At 53.8% G+C, this 10880-nt stretch overlaps 2 protein-coding genes across 2 annotated transcripts; both read left to right on the forward strand.

Moving 5' to 3' along the window:
- Positions 1 to 800: 800 nt before the first annotated feature.
- LOC138845799 (serine/threonine-protein kinase MARK2-like) lies at positions 801 to 3004 on the forward strand. Its single transcript, XM_070059397.1, has 2 exons — positions 801 to 2345; positions 2458 to 3004. Exons 1-2 carry the CDS (start codon positions 1296 to 1298, stop codon positions 2908 to 2910), a joined length of 1503 nt encoding a protein of 500 aa, XP_069915498.1. The 5' UTR covers positions 801 to 1295; the 3' UTR covers positions 2911 to 3004.
- Positions 3005 to 8102: 5098 nt separating this feature from the next.
- On the forward strand, positions 8103 to 10316 carry LOC100349584 (serine/threonine-protein kinase MARK2-like). The gene is made up of 2 exons (XM_008261517.4): positions 8103 to 9651; positions 9764 to 10316. Exons 1-2 carry the CDS (start codon positions 8602 to 8604, stop codon positions 10214 to 10216), a joined length of 1503 nt encoding a protein of 500 aa, XP_008259739.2. The 5' UTR covers positions 8103 to 8601; the 3' UTR covers positions 10217 to 10316.
- The last annotated feature ends 564 nt before the right edge of the window (positions 10317 to 10880 follow it).

A 10880-nucleotide genomic window follows, 5' to 3' on the forward strand; every position in this document is an offset into this window, starting at 1 on the left:
GCTGGAGCCCTGACCTTCATCTTCCAGCACCCAGAGCAAACACTGAGGACCACATTTCTGTTCATTTTCAATGACTCAGTTCAAGGCTTTTTGTTCGAGTGGCCCAGGAACCCTGAGACCTCTGGACATGCCTCCATTTCTCCCTGCGATTCTAAGGACAATTTGGAGGCTGCAGCTGACACTTGGTTGGCCTTCCAGACCTGGACCATAGCAACCCAGCTACATGCTGGTCCTCCAGGCTGTCTAACAAGGAATCTAGCGATGGTCTTAGGGGGAAAGGATGATGATGGATCCCTTCCTCTCAGCTCTGTGGATGGGAAGAATGTGCCTGATGGTGTCATGGGCAACAGAACACTTGGTCAAGGATTTCATGATGCCAGAGTGGCTGTCACCTCATTCTGAGACCTATAGCTCTGAGGTTCAAGGCAATGGGACGTGTATCTAGATGGTAGACAATCGGAGGTCTTAAAGACCCCACAGTTGCTATCACTCCTTAAACCAGAGATGAAAAGGCCATAGGTACATCCTACATTTAATGTTCAAAATTAAACATTACTCTGTATCACCAATCTAAGCCAAAAGCTCTTGGGGTCTTTGATTTTGTGTAAGAGGAAGTTTGTTGAGAAAACCTCCGAGGATTAGCTGTGGCTGTGACTGGTCCCCGCCCGCCTCTGACTTCATAAGGACCAACTGTCATGAAATAGAAAGTCGTGCAAGTCCCTGAAGGACTGCCATTGGCCCATTTCTCGCTCTGACTTCATAAGGAGCCCTGTGAGGACAGGATTCCACACGCCTATATAAGCGGCTGCGCGGCCCAGGTTTTTGTCCGCTTTACCAGGGAGCTATTTCGGTGACCTGTGTGACTTGGACCCATCTTTGTGTGCGCTTGAGCTGGTTGGTGTTGGTGTGCTGTTTGGTTTGTTTGTTTGTTTCTTGTTCTACTTGGTTTTTTCTTTCCCCCATTTGGATTTAGTTTGTTGTTTTCCTCCTATTTCTTTTTTGGCCCATTGTGTCTTTTTTTGCAGTTTTGTTCGTTTTTGGCTTCCCCGCATCTGTAGCTAGACAGCGCGGCTAGATCTCAGAGTGTTAGTGTAGCTATTTAGTGGTTGTTGTTTTGGATTTTCTCTGTTTTTTGTTTTCTGTTTTGGTGAGATAGGGCTTAGTCTTGCCACTGTGTTTGCTAAGTGTAGTTAGTATAGGTAGTGTGGCGCCCTAGTCAGCTCAGCAGGTAGTCCCCTTGTTGTCCCTTTCTTTTGTTAGTTCTTGTAGTTAGGGTAGCTCCTTAGTTAGTGTGTATGGACAGGCATATTAGACAGAGTAGCACAGAGAGTGTAGTCAGGGACACCAGCCTGGAAGGCCGTGAGGGTCTGGATGCCATCACCAGCCATCAGCTTGGTCTCCAGTTGCTGTCGGTCCTGGGCCAGGGCAGCTTCGGCCTGGTGGTGCTGGCCCAGCAGGTGTCCAGCCAGCGGCAGGTGGCCACGAAGATATTCCTTGAAGACTCCAGCGAGCCCTCTGGCACCAGGCGAGTGATGCAAGAGGCCAGCATCATGCAGCTCCTGAGGCACCGGAACATCGTGGAGCTGCTGGAGGTGGGGCGCGTCGGCCATTACCACTGCCTGGTGATGGAGCTGGTGGACGGGGGCGACCTCTACCAGTACGTGATGGAACAGGGCTGCCTGCCGGAGCCCGAGGCCGTGTTCATGTTTGACCAAGTCCTGGCGGCCGTGGGCCACTGCCATGCGCTGCGGGTGGCGCACAGGGACCTCAAGCTGGGGAACCTGCTGCTGGACTCGCAGCTCAACGTGAAGCTGGCGGACTTCGGGCTCAGCAGCTACCTGCCCGTGGACGTGCTGGTGCAGGGCTTCCGCGGGACCCCGGAGTACAGCGCCCCGGAGGTGTTCCAACAGGAGCCCTACGACGCCTTTGCCTCCGACATGTGGAGTTTGGGGGTCATCCTCTTCACCATGCTGGCGGGGATCATGCCCTTCAGCGGGAAGGACTTGGTGGAGCTGCGGGAGTGCATCCAGAGGGGGAGCTACCAGCTCCCGTGTGGGGCCAGCCGGGGCCTGGAGAAGCTCCTGAGCTCCCTCCTCAGCAGGGACCCGTGCGACAGACCCACAGCAGAAATCGCCCTCCAGCAATGGTGGTTTGACCCTCTTCTAGAAGGAGCGGAGGGCGAGGAGCTGAGCGTGGTGCAGCCCCTGGCGGTTCCCGAGGACCCAGAGGCCCAGGAGTACCTGGCGGGCCTGGGTCTGCTTCCGGACGCTGCAGCCTCAGAGCCATCTGGCCCTGGGGGATCCAGCCGGATGTCCCTGCAGCCGCACTCCGGGAGCCTGGAGCAGGTAGAGCCCCGGTGGCAGAGCGCGGGTCTGTCCATGGTCTCCCTGGGTTTCGGGGCATGAGGGAGGTCCAGGGTGCACCTGTCCTTCTCACCTGCCTTCCTCTCTCTCACAGGGACAAAGGGAGCCTGAGTCGGAGTGCGAGGCAGAGCTGGAGTCCGAGTCGGAGCCTGAGTCTGCGTCGCAGCTGGAGTCGGAGTCGGAATCGGAGTCGCTCCCCCAGCCTGAGCTGGATCCTGCTGCTGCTGGCCCCGTGGTTGCCTCTCCCCTCCCTGGACAGCTGCAGGAGAGGAGCCCTGGTGCCAGCCCAGCCCCCGAGCCCGTCCCCGTGGCCGCCCCCTCCACCCCCAGCCCCGGGAGCAGTCCGCACCTGGTGGTGCCAGAGGTCCCAGCAGCTGAGCCTGAGGAGGCTGGGCCCTCAGCATCGGCCTCTGTCCCGAGCAAGGGCCGGCAGGGGCTGGGCAGGAGGATTGGCAGGAGCATCCTCGGATTCCTCCTGCGTGCCTGCTGCCTGCCGGCCCCAGCCCGCGGCCCTGGCCCCCGCAGCCGAAAGGTGGCCCCCAGGTAGCCTGCCTCACTGTGCAAGCTTGGCTGCCTCAGGGCTCGCTTTTGCTTGAGACTTTGCTGTGCTTCTCCCCAATAAAAGTCTTCACTGTACGCATGGAACTGGTCCTGTGTGGTGTTTGGGTCCTGGTGTGCACTGTGCCCTGGTTGCATGGAGTTGGCTACCAGATGGAGCTCACGTGGACAAGTACAGTCCCCTCTGTTGCTCTGGGGCTGCCACAATGGCTGACCTCCTGGACCTTTGAAGAGAGCGATGGCTCCCAGAAGCAGGCTGGGGGTGGGGGGAGGTTGATGTGGGGTAGAGCTTGGAGGGGATTGGGGGTGGGGTGTGGGGAAGGTTGGAGGGTCTGGGGTATGGTAGTTTAGGGGGGTGGAGGTGAGGGAGGGGAGCATGGTGAGGCTGTGGAGGGGGAGGGAGTTAAGGGAGTTAAGGGAGAGAGTTTTATAGTGAGAGAGGGACAGAGAGAAAGGTCTTCCTTTGCCATTGGTTCACCTTCCAATGGCCGCTGTGGTCAGCGCGCTGGGTCGGCGCACCACGCTGATCCGATAGTATGAGCCAGGTACTTATCCTGGTCTCCCATGGGGTGCAGGGCCCAAGCACGTGGGCCATCCTCCACTGCACTCCCGGGCCACAGCAGAGAGCTGGCCTGGAAGAGGGGCAACCGGGACAGAATCCGGTGCCCCGACCAGGACTAGAACCCGGTGTGCCGGCGCCACAAGGTGGAGGATTAGCCTAGTGTGCCGCGGCGTCAGCCCCCCCCCCTTTTTTTTTCCTGACAGGCAGACTTAGTCAGTGAAAGAGACAGAGAGAGAGAGAGAGAGAGAGAGAGAGAGAGACAAGTCTTCCTTCTGTTGGTTCACCCCCCAAATGGCCGCCAAGGCTGGCGTGCTGCACTGATCTGAAGCCAGGAGCCAGGTGCTTCCTCCCAGGCTCCCATGCAGGCCATCCTCCACTGTCTTCCCGGGCCACAGCAGAGAGCTGGACTGGAAGAGGATCAACCGGGACAGAATCCAGAGCCCCAACCGGGATGAGAATCCGGGGTACCGGCGACACAGGAGGAGGACTAGCCTAGTGAGCTGCGGTGCCAGGCAATGATTCCCTTTTTAAAATTGTTTATTTATTTCAAAGTCAAGTTACACAGAGGAGAAGCAGAGAGAGAGAGGTCTTCCATCCACTGGTTCCCTCTCCAATTGGCCGCAACGGCCGGAGCAGCACCAATCCGAAGCCAGGAGCCAGGAACTTCTTCCAGCTCTCATATGTGGGTGCAGGGGCACAAAGACTCGGGCCATCTTCTACTGCTTTCCCAGGCCACAGCAGAGAGCTGGATCAGAAATGGAGGAGCCAGGTCTCAAACCAGCGCCCATATGGGATGCCGGTGCTTCAGGCCAGGACATTAACCAGCTGCACCCAGCACGGGCCCCAAATAACTCCCTGTTTAAAAAAAGACAGGAATACAGAAAGTGTTTTCAATTTTATTTCACTTAATATTTCTCGTTCAGGATTGATTTAGTTTGACTAAAAGTGTCATTTTCTTTTATGACACATGGTGAATGATATTTTCAGATTCTGTCATTGTCAAAAGCACTGATGTCATAAACGCTTCATTGTGGGCATTTGTAATAAACACTTTCTCCCATGGACTGCAGATCATTTCAAAATCACCCACCTGGTGCGAGCAATCTTCACTCAGTCTACTGATTCAAATGCTATCCCTTCCAGAAACAATGTTTTACCTGGTATCTGGGGATCCCTTGGTTGAGGCAAGTTGACCCTTAAACATTTACTGGCACAAGTCTACCCCTATCAATTTGTCACCCATATTCACCTCTGGATTAAAACACGCTGATCTCCAATAAAGACAATAACACAGTCATAATTCTAGTTAAACAGTACAACTACCCTGCATAAAACCAAAATGCATGAGCCATTCCCCAGAAGACAGAAAAGCCCTTGCATGGCATTGGCTCTTCTTCCACTATCGCACAATTAAATATTATAATGTGAAATTAGCAATAATTTGAATATAGCTGTAGAATCAAACATCTTATGTTATACAATGAGTCAATAAAGAATCAAGTATATAGTTGCGTGTTATACACACACATGTATTTATCATAATGAAAAATTCTTCATTACATTATAGTAATCCTTTCTATTTTAAAAAGTATCTCTTTTTATTTACTTGAAATTCAGTGTGACAGAGAGAGAGAGAGGAAGACCACAATGGTAGGCCAGCCGTCCTGTAAGTCCAAGCTGGATAGTTGGCAGAAGCACTGAATGTAGGCAGAGTATGCATGGGCGTCTGTTCCGGGAAACACAGAATGTTGGTCCTACTTGACAAGAGTAGTCCATTGTAACCAACCTGCCACCAGGTAGATGACGGATTTCCCCAGCAACTGATGTCATATTGACATGGAATTGGTCGGACTCTGTCCCAGTTGCTCCTCTTCCAGTCCAGCTCACTGCTGTGGCCCGGGAAGGCAGTGGAGGATGGCCCAAGTGCTTGGGCCCTGCACTCCATGGGAGACCAGGAGGAAGCATTGGCTCCTGGTTTTGGATCTCTCTCTCACTGTCCACTCTGCCTGTCAAAAAGAAAAAAAAAGAAAAAAAAAGGGCGGTCAGGGGGGAAATTCTTTACTTGAAAGTCAGAGTTACAGAGAGAGACAGACAGACAGACAGAGAAACCTTCCATCCACTGGTTCACTGATTAGATGGCCACAAGTGCCAGGGCTGGGCCACGCCGATCTGGGAACCAGGAGTTTTATCCAGGTTCACAGGTGGGTGGCAGGGTGAAAACAGTTGGGCCCTCATCTACTGCTCTGCCTAGGCAGTAATCAGGGAGCTGGGTCAGAAGTGGAGCAACTACGACGCGATGCAGCATCCATATAGGATGCTACGGGCGATGGCTTTACCTACTATGCCAGTGCACAGGCCCTGCTTCCTGAATTTCTTAAAGAGAAGTATTACTGGCTGATCTCAGAGATCATAATACCTACAAATCATGTTTATTCTGCATGTTTAATATGTGTAAAATTATTCATCAAATTTAAGAATTTGATTTCTATATTAGAAAATTCAGGTTGAAAATGAACACATACAGCTCAACAGGAAAGCATATTTCTAGACAGTGTAAAACCAAGAATAGTGCTAAAAGATACTAAATGTATGCAGATGCTTTTTTTTTTCATCATTCAAGTTGAATTCCACATTGTCCTGGAATCCTAGCTAGAGATATTAGGCAAGAGAAAAAATCAAGGGCATCTAAATTAAAGAGGGAGGCCCAATTGTCACTTTTGGCCAATGATACTATCTTACATGTAGAAAACCAGCAAAGACTCCACCAAAAACCCGAGAGAGCAAATACACTCCACAAAGTGTCAGGGTGCAACGTCAACATACAATGCCCAGTAGAAAGCAATCCCATGTTCCATAGCTACACTAGGGAAAAGAGCATAGTTGGCAATACATGTGACTGAAGAAGCAAAAGATCTCTACAATGAAAACTAGGAATCTTAGATGAAAGAAATTAAAGAGTATTTTGCCGTCCTGCCCAGGGTCCTGTAGTTCAGCCTCAAAGATGCCTTTCACGCCGAGCAGGCTTAGTGGTGAGAACTGCCCATGTCCCTCCAGACTTCAAGTTCAAACTTCAAAGTCAATGCTGAAGTAGAAAGAGGTGGGAAGCTAGGACTAGAGCTCAACTCTCTTTCACAGGGTAAGTTTCTTTTTCTCTAAAAAAAAAAAAAGGAAAATTAGCTGTTTATTTCAGAGAGTTACAGAGAGAAGGGGGGAGACAGACAGAATGAGAGAGAGTGAGTGAGAGAGAGAGAGTAAAAGAAAGAGAAAGAGAAAGAGAATGAGAAAGATATCTTCAAACCGCTGTTTCACTCCCCAAATTGCAACAATTGACACCTCTGGATCAGGCCATGGGAGGAGCCTAGAACTCCATCCAGGTCTCACACATGGGTGGTAGAGACCCAAATACTTGGACCACCTTCCCCTGCTTAACCAGGCACAATAGAAGGAGCTGGATTGTAAGTGGAGCACCCAGGCCTCCAATCAGCGCCAAATAGGATGCCCCAAACATACGACCATATGAGTAGCAGGGTTTAATCTGCTGGACCCCAGTGTCAGCCGCAGGCTACCTGTCTAAAGGGCTTGACGGGGGGAGGTCTGTGCTTTCACCATCTGAGGACACCCCAGGAAGCCATGATCTTTCCTAAAATTTACTGGGGAGTTATGGATTTAGGTGTGGTACTTTTTAAGGACTACCACGCCACTCTCCACACGTGTACTTAGCTGCAATCAACCACAGCAAACCACCAGCCTTTCCATCTAACCGTCTCTCTCTGAAGAAGGCACATCAGCAGCAGAGAGGGAGCTCTTTCTCAACATCAAGTCTACTGGAGCCCTGACCTTCATCTTCCAGCACCCAGAGCAAACACTGAGGACCACATCTCTGCTCATTTTCAATGACTCAGTTCAAGGCTTTTTGTTCGAGTGGCCCAGGAACCCTGAGACCTCTGGACATGCCTCCATTTCTCCCTGCGATTCTAAGGACAATTTGGAGGCTGCAGCTGACACTTGGTTGGCCTTCCAGACCTGGACCATAGCAACCCAGCTACATGCTGGTCCTCCAGGCTGTCTAACAAGGAATCTAGCGATGGTCTTAGGGGGAAAGGATGATGATGGATCCCTTCCTCTCAGCTCTGTGGATGGGAAGAATGTGCCTGATGGTGTCATGGGCAACAGAACACTTGGTCAAGGATTTCATGATGCCAGAGTGGCTGTCACCTCATTCTGAGACCTATAGCTCTGAGGTTCAAGGCAATGGGACGTGTATCTAGATGGTAGACAATCGGAGGTCTTAAAGACCCCACAGTTGCTATCACTCCTTAAACCAGAGATGAAAAGGCCATAGGTACATCCTACGTTTAATGTTCAAAATTAAACATTACTCTGTATCACCAATCTAAGCCAAAAGCTCTTGGGGTCTTTGATTTTGTGTAAGAGGAAGTTTGTTGAGAAAACCTCCGAGGATTAGCTGTGGCTGTGACTGGTCCCCGCCCGCCTCTGACTTCATAAGGACCAACTGTCATGAAATAGAAAGTCGTGCAAGTCCCTGAAGGACTGCCATTGGCCCATTTCTCGCTCTGACTTCATAAGGAGCCCTGTGAGGACAGGATTCCACACGCCTATATAAGCGGCTGCGCGGCCCAGGTTTTTGTCCGCTTTACCAGGGAGCTATTTCGGTGACCTGTGTGACTTGGACCCATCTTTGTGTGCGCTTGAGCTGGTTGGTGTTGGTGTGCTGTTTGGTTTGTTTGTTTGTTTCTTGTTCTACTTGGTTTTTTCTTTCCCCCATTTGGATTTAGTTTGTTGTTTTCCTCCTATTTCTTTTTTGGCCCATTGTGTCTTTTTTTGCAGTTTTGTTCGTTTTTGGCTTCCCCGCATCTGTAGCTAGACAGCGCGGCTAGATCTCAGAGTGTTAGTGTAGCTATTTAGTGGTTGTTGTTTTGGATTTTCTCTGTTTTTTGTTTTCTGTTTTGGTGAGATAGGGCTTAGTCTTGCCACTGTGTTTGCTAAGTGTAGTTAGTATAGGTAGTGTGGCGCCCTAGTCAGCTCAGCAGGTAGTCCCCTTGTTGTCCCTTTCTTTTGTTAGTTCTTGTAGTTAGGGTAGCTCCTTAGTTAGTGTGTATGGACAGGCATATTAGACAGAGTAGCACAGAGAGTGTAGTCAGGGACACCAGCCTGGAAGGCCGTGAGGGTCTGGATGCCATCACCAGCCATCAGCTTGGTCTCCAGTTGCTGTCGGTCCTGGGCCAGGGCAGCTTCGGCCTGGTGGTGCTGGCCCAGCAGGTGTCCAGCCAGCGGCAGGTGGCCACGAAGATATTCCTTGAAGACTCCAGCGAGCCCTCTGGCACCAGGCGAGTGATGCAAGAGGCCAGCATCATGCAGCTCCTGAGGCACCCGAACATCGTGGAGCTGCTGGAGGTGGGGCGCGTCGGCCATTACCACTGCCTGGTGATGGAGCTGGTGGACGGGGGCGACCTCTACCAGTACGTGATGGAACAGGGCTGCCTGCCGGAGCCCGAGGCCGTGTTCATGTTTGACCAAGTCCTGGCGGCCGTGGGCCACTGCCATGCGCTGCGGGTGGCGCACAGGGACCTCAAGCTGGGGAACCTGCTGCTGGACTCGCAGCTCAACGTGAAGCTGGCGGACTTCGGGCTCAGCAGCTACCTGCCCGTGGACGTGCTGGTGCAGGGCTTCCGCGGGACCCCGGAGTACAGCGCCCCGGAGGTGTTCCAACAGGAGCCCTACGACGCCTTTGCCTCCGACATGTGGAGTTTGGGGGTCATCCTCTTCACCATGCTGGCGGGGATCATGCCCTTCAGCGGGAAGGACTTGGTGGAGCTGCGGGAGTGCATCCAGAGGGGGAGCTACCAGCTCCCGTGTGGGGCCAGCCGGGGCCTGGAGAAGCTCCTGAGCTCCCTCCTCAGCAGGGACCCGTGCGACAGACCCACAGCAGAAATCGCCCTCCAGCAATGGTGGTTTGACCCTCTTCTAGAAGGAGCGGAGGGCGAGGAGCTGAGCGTGGTGCAGCCCCTGGCGGTTCCCGAGGACCCAGAGGCCCAGGAGTACCTGGCGGGCCTGGGTCTGCTTCCGGACGCTGCAGCCTCAGAGCCATCTGGCCCTGGGGGATCCAGCCGGATGTCCCTGCAGCCGCACTCCGGGAGCCTGGAGCAGGTAGAGCCCCGGTGGCAGAGCGCGGGTCTGTCCATGGTCTCCCTGGGTTTCGGGGCATGAGGGAGGTCCAGGGTGCACCTGTCCTTCTCACCTGCCTTCCTCTCTCTCACAGGGACAAAGGGAGCCTGAGTCGGAGTGCGAGGCAGAGCTGGAGTCCGAGTCGGAGCCTGAGTCTGCGTCGCAGCTGGAGTCGGAGTCGGAATCGGAGTCGCTCCCCCAGCCTGAGCTGGATCCTGCTGCTGCTGGCCCCGTGGTTGCCTCTCCCCTCCCTGGACAGCTGCAGGAGAGGAGCCCTGGTGCCAGCCCAGCCCCCGAGCCCGTCCCCGTGGCCGCCCCCTCCACCCCCAGCCCCGGGAGCAGTCCGCACCTGGTGGTGCCAGAGGTCCCAGCAGCTGAGCCTGAGGAGGCTGGGCCCTCAGCATCGGCCTCTGTCCCGAGCAAGGGCCGGCAGGGGCTGGGCAGGAGGATTGGCAGGAGCATCCTCGGATTCCTCCTGCGTGCCTGCTGCCTGCCGGCCCCAGCCCGCGGCCCTGGCCCCCGCAGCCGAAAGGTGGCCCCCAGGTAGCCTGCCTCAGTGACAAGCTGACCTGCCTCAGGGCTCGCATTTGCTTGAGACTTTGCTGTGCTTCTCCCCAATAAAAGTCTTCACTGTACGCATGGAACTGGTCCTGTGTGGTGTTTGGGTCCTGGTGTGCACTGTGCCCTGGTTGCATGGAGTTGGCTACCAGATGGAGCTCACATGGACAAGTACAGTCCCCTCTGTCGCTCTAAGGCTGCCACAGTGGCTGACCTCCTGGACCTTTGAAGAGAGCGATGGCTCCCAGAAGCTGGCTGGGGGTGGGGGGAGGTTGATGCGGGGTAGAGGTTGGAGGGGATTGGGTGTGGGGTGTGGGGAAGGTGGGAGGGTCTGGGGTGTGGTAGTTCAGGGGGGTGGAAGTGAGGGAGGGGAGCATGGTGAGGCTGTGGAGGGGGAGGGAGTTAAGGGAGAGAGTGAGAGGCTCAAACATGCACAGTTGCTACTACACAGGAAGGAGGGTCCCTGCATCTGTGACACAGCAGGGAGGTCCTGTCACTAGTGATGTGCATGGAGGCAGAGCTGAGAGTGTCCATACCCAGTGTCCACCTGCATTACCCATGGAGAACAAGACCCGCCCCGAAGGCCAAGCACTCTGACATCACAGTGTGTGGGATTGGCCAGGTGTGGACTCAGACAGCTACCGGTGGGAGCT

The sequence above is a fragment of the Oryctolagus cuniculus genome, chromosome 16, assembly GCF_964237555.1.
Source record: "Oryctolagus cuniculus chromosome 16, mOryCun1.1, whole genome shotgun sequence".
NCBI classification, from domain to species: Eukaryota; Metazoa; Chordata; class Mammalia; order Lagomorpha; family Leporidae; genus Oryctolagus; species Oryctolagus cuniculus.

Coding starts and splice junctions, on each gene's coding strand:
- LOC100349584 (XM_008261517.4), top strand. CDS start 8,602: ATGGACAGGCATATTAGACAGAGTAGCACAGAGAGTGTAGTCAGGGAC. Junction 9,652..9,763: donor ACTCCGGGAGCCTGGAGCAG/GTAGAGCCCCGG, acceptor TCTCTCTCACAG/GGACAAAGGGAGCCTGAGTC.
- LOC138845799 (XM_070059397.1), top strand. CDS start 1,296: ATGGACAGGCATATTAGACAGAGTAGCACAGAGAGTGTAGTCAGGGAC. Junction 2,346..2,457: donor ACTCCGGGAGCCTGGAGCAG/GTAGAGCCCCGG, acceptor TCTCTCTCACAG/GGACAAAGGGAGCCTGAGTC.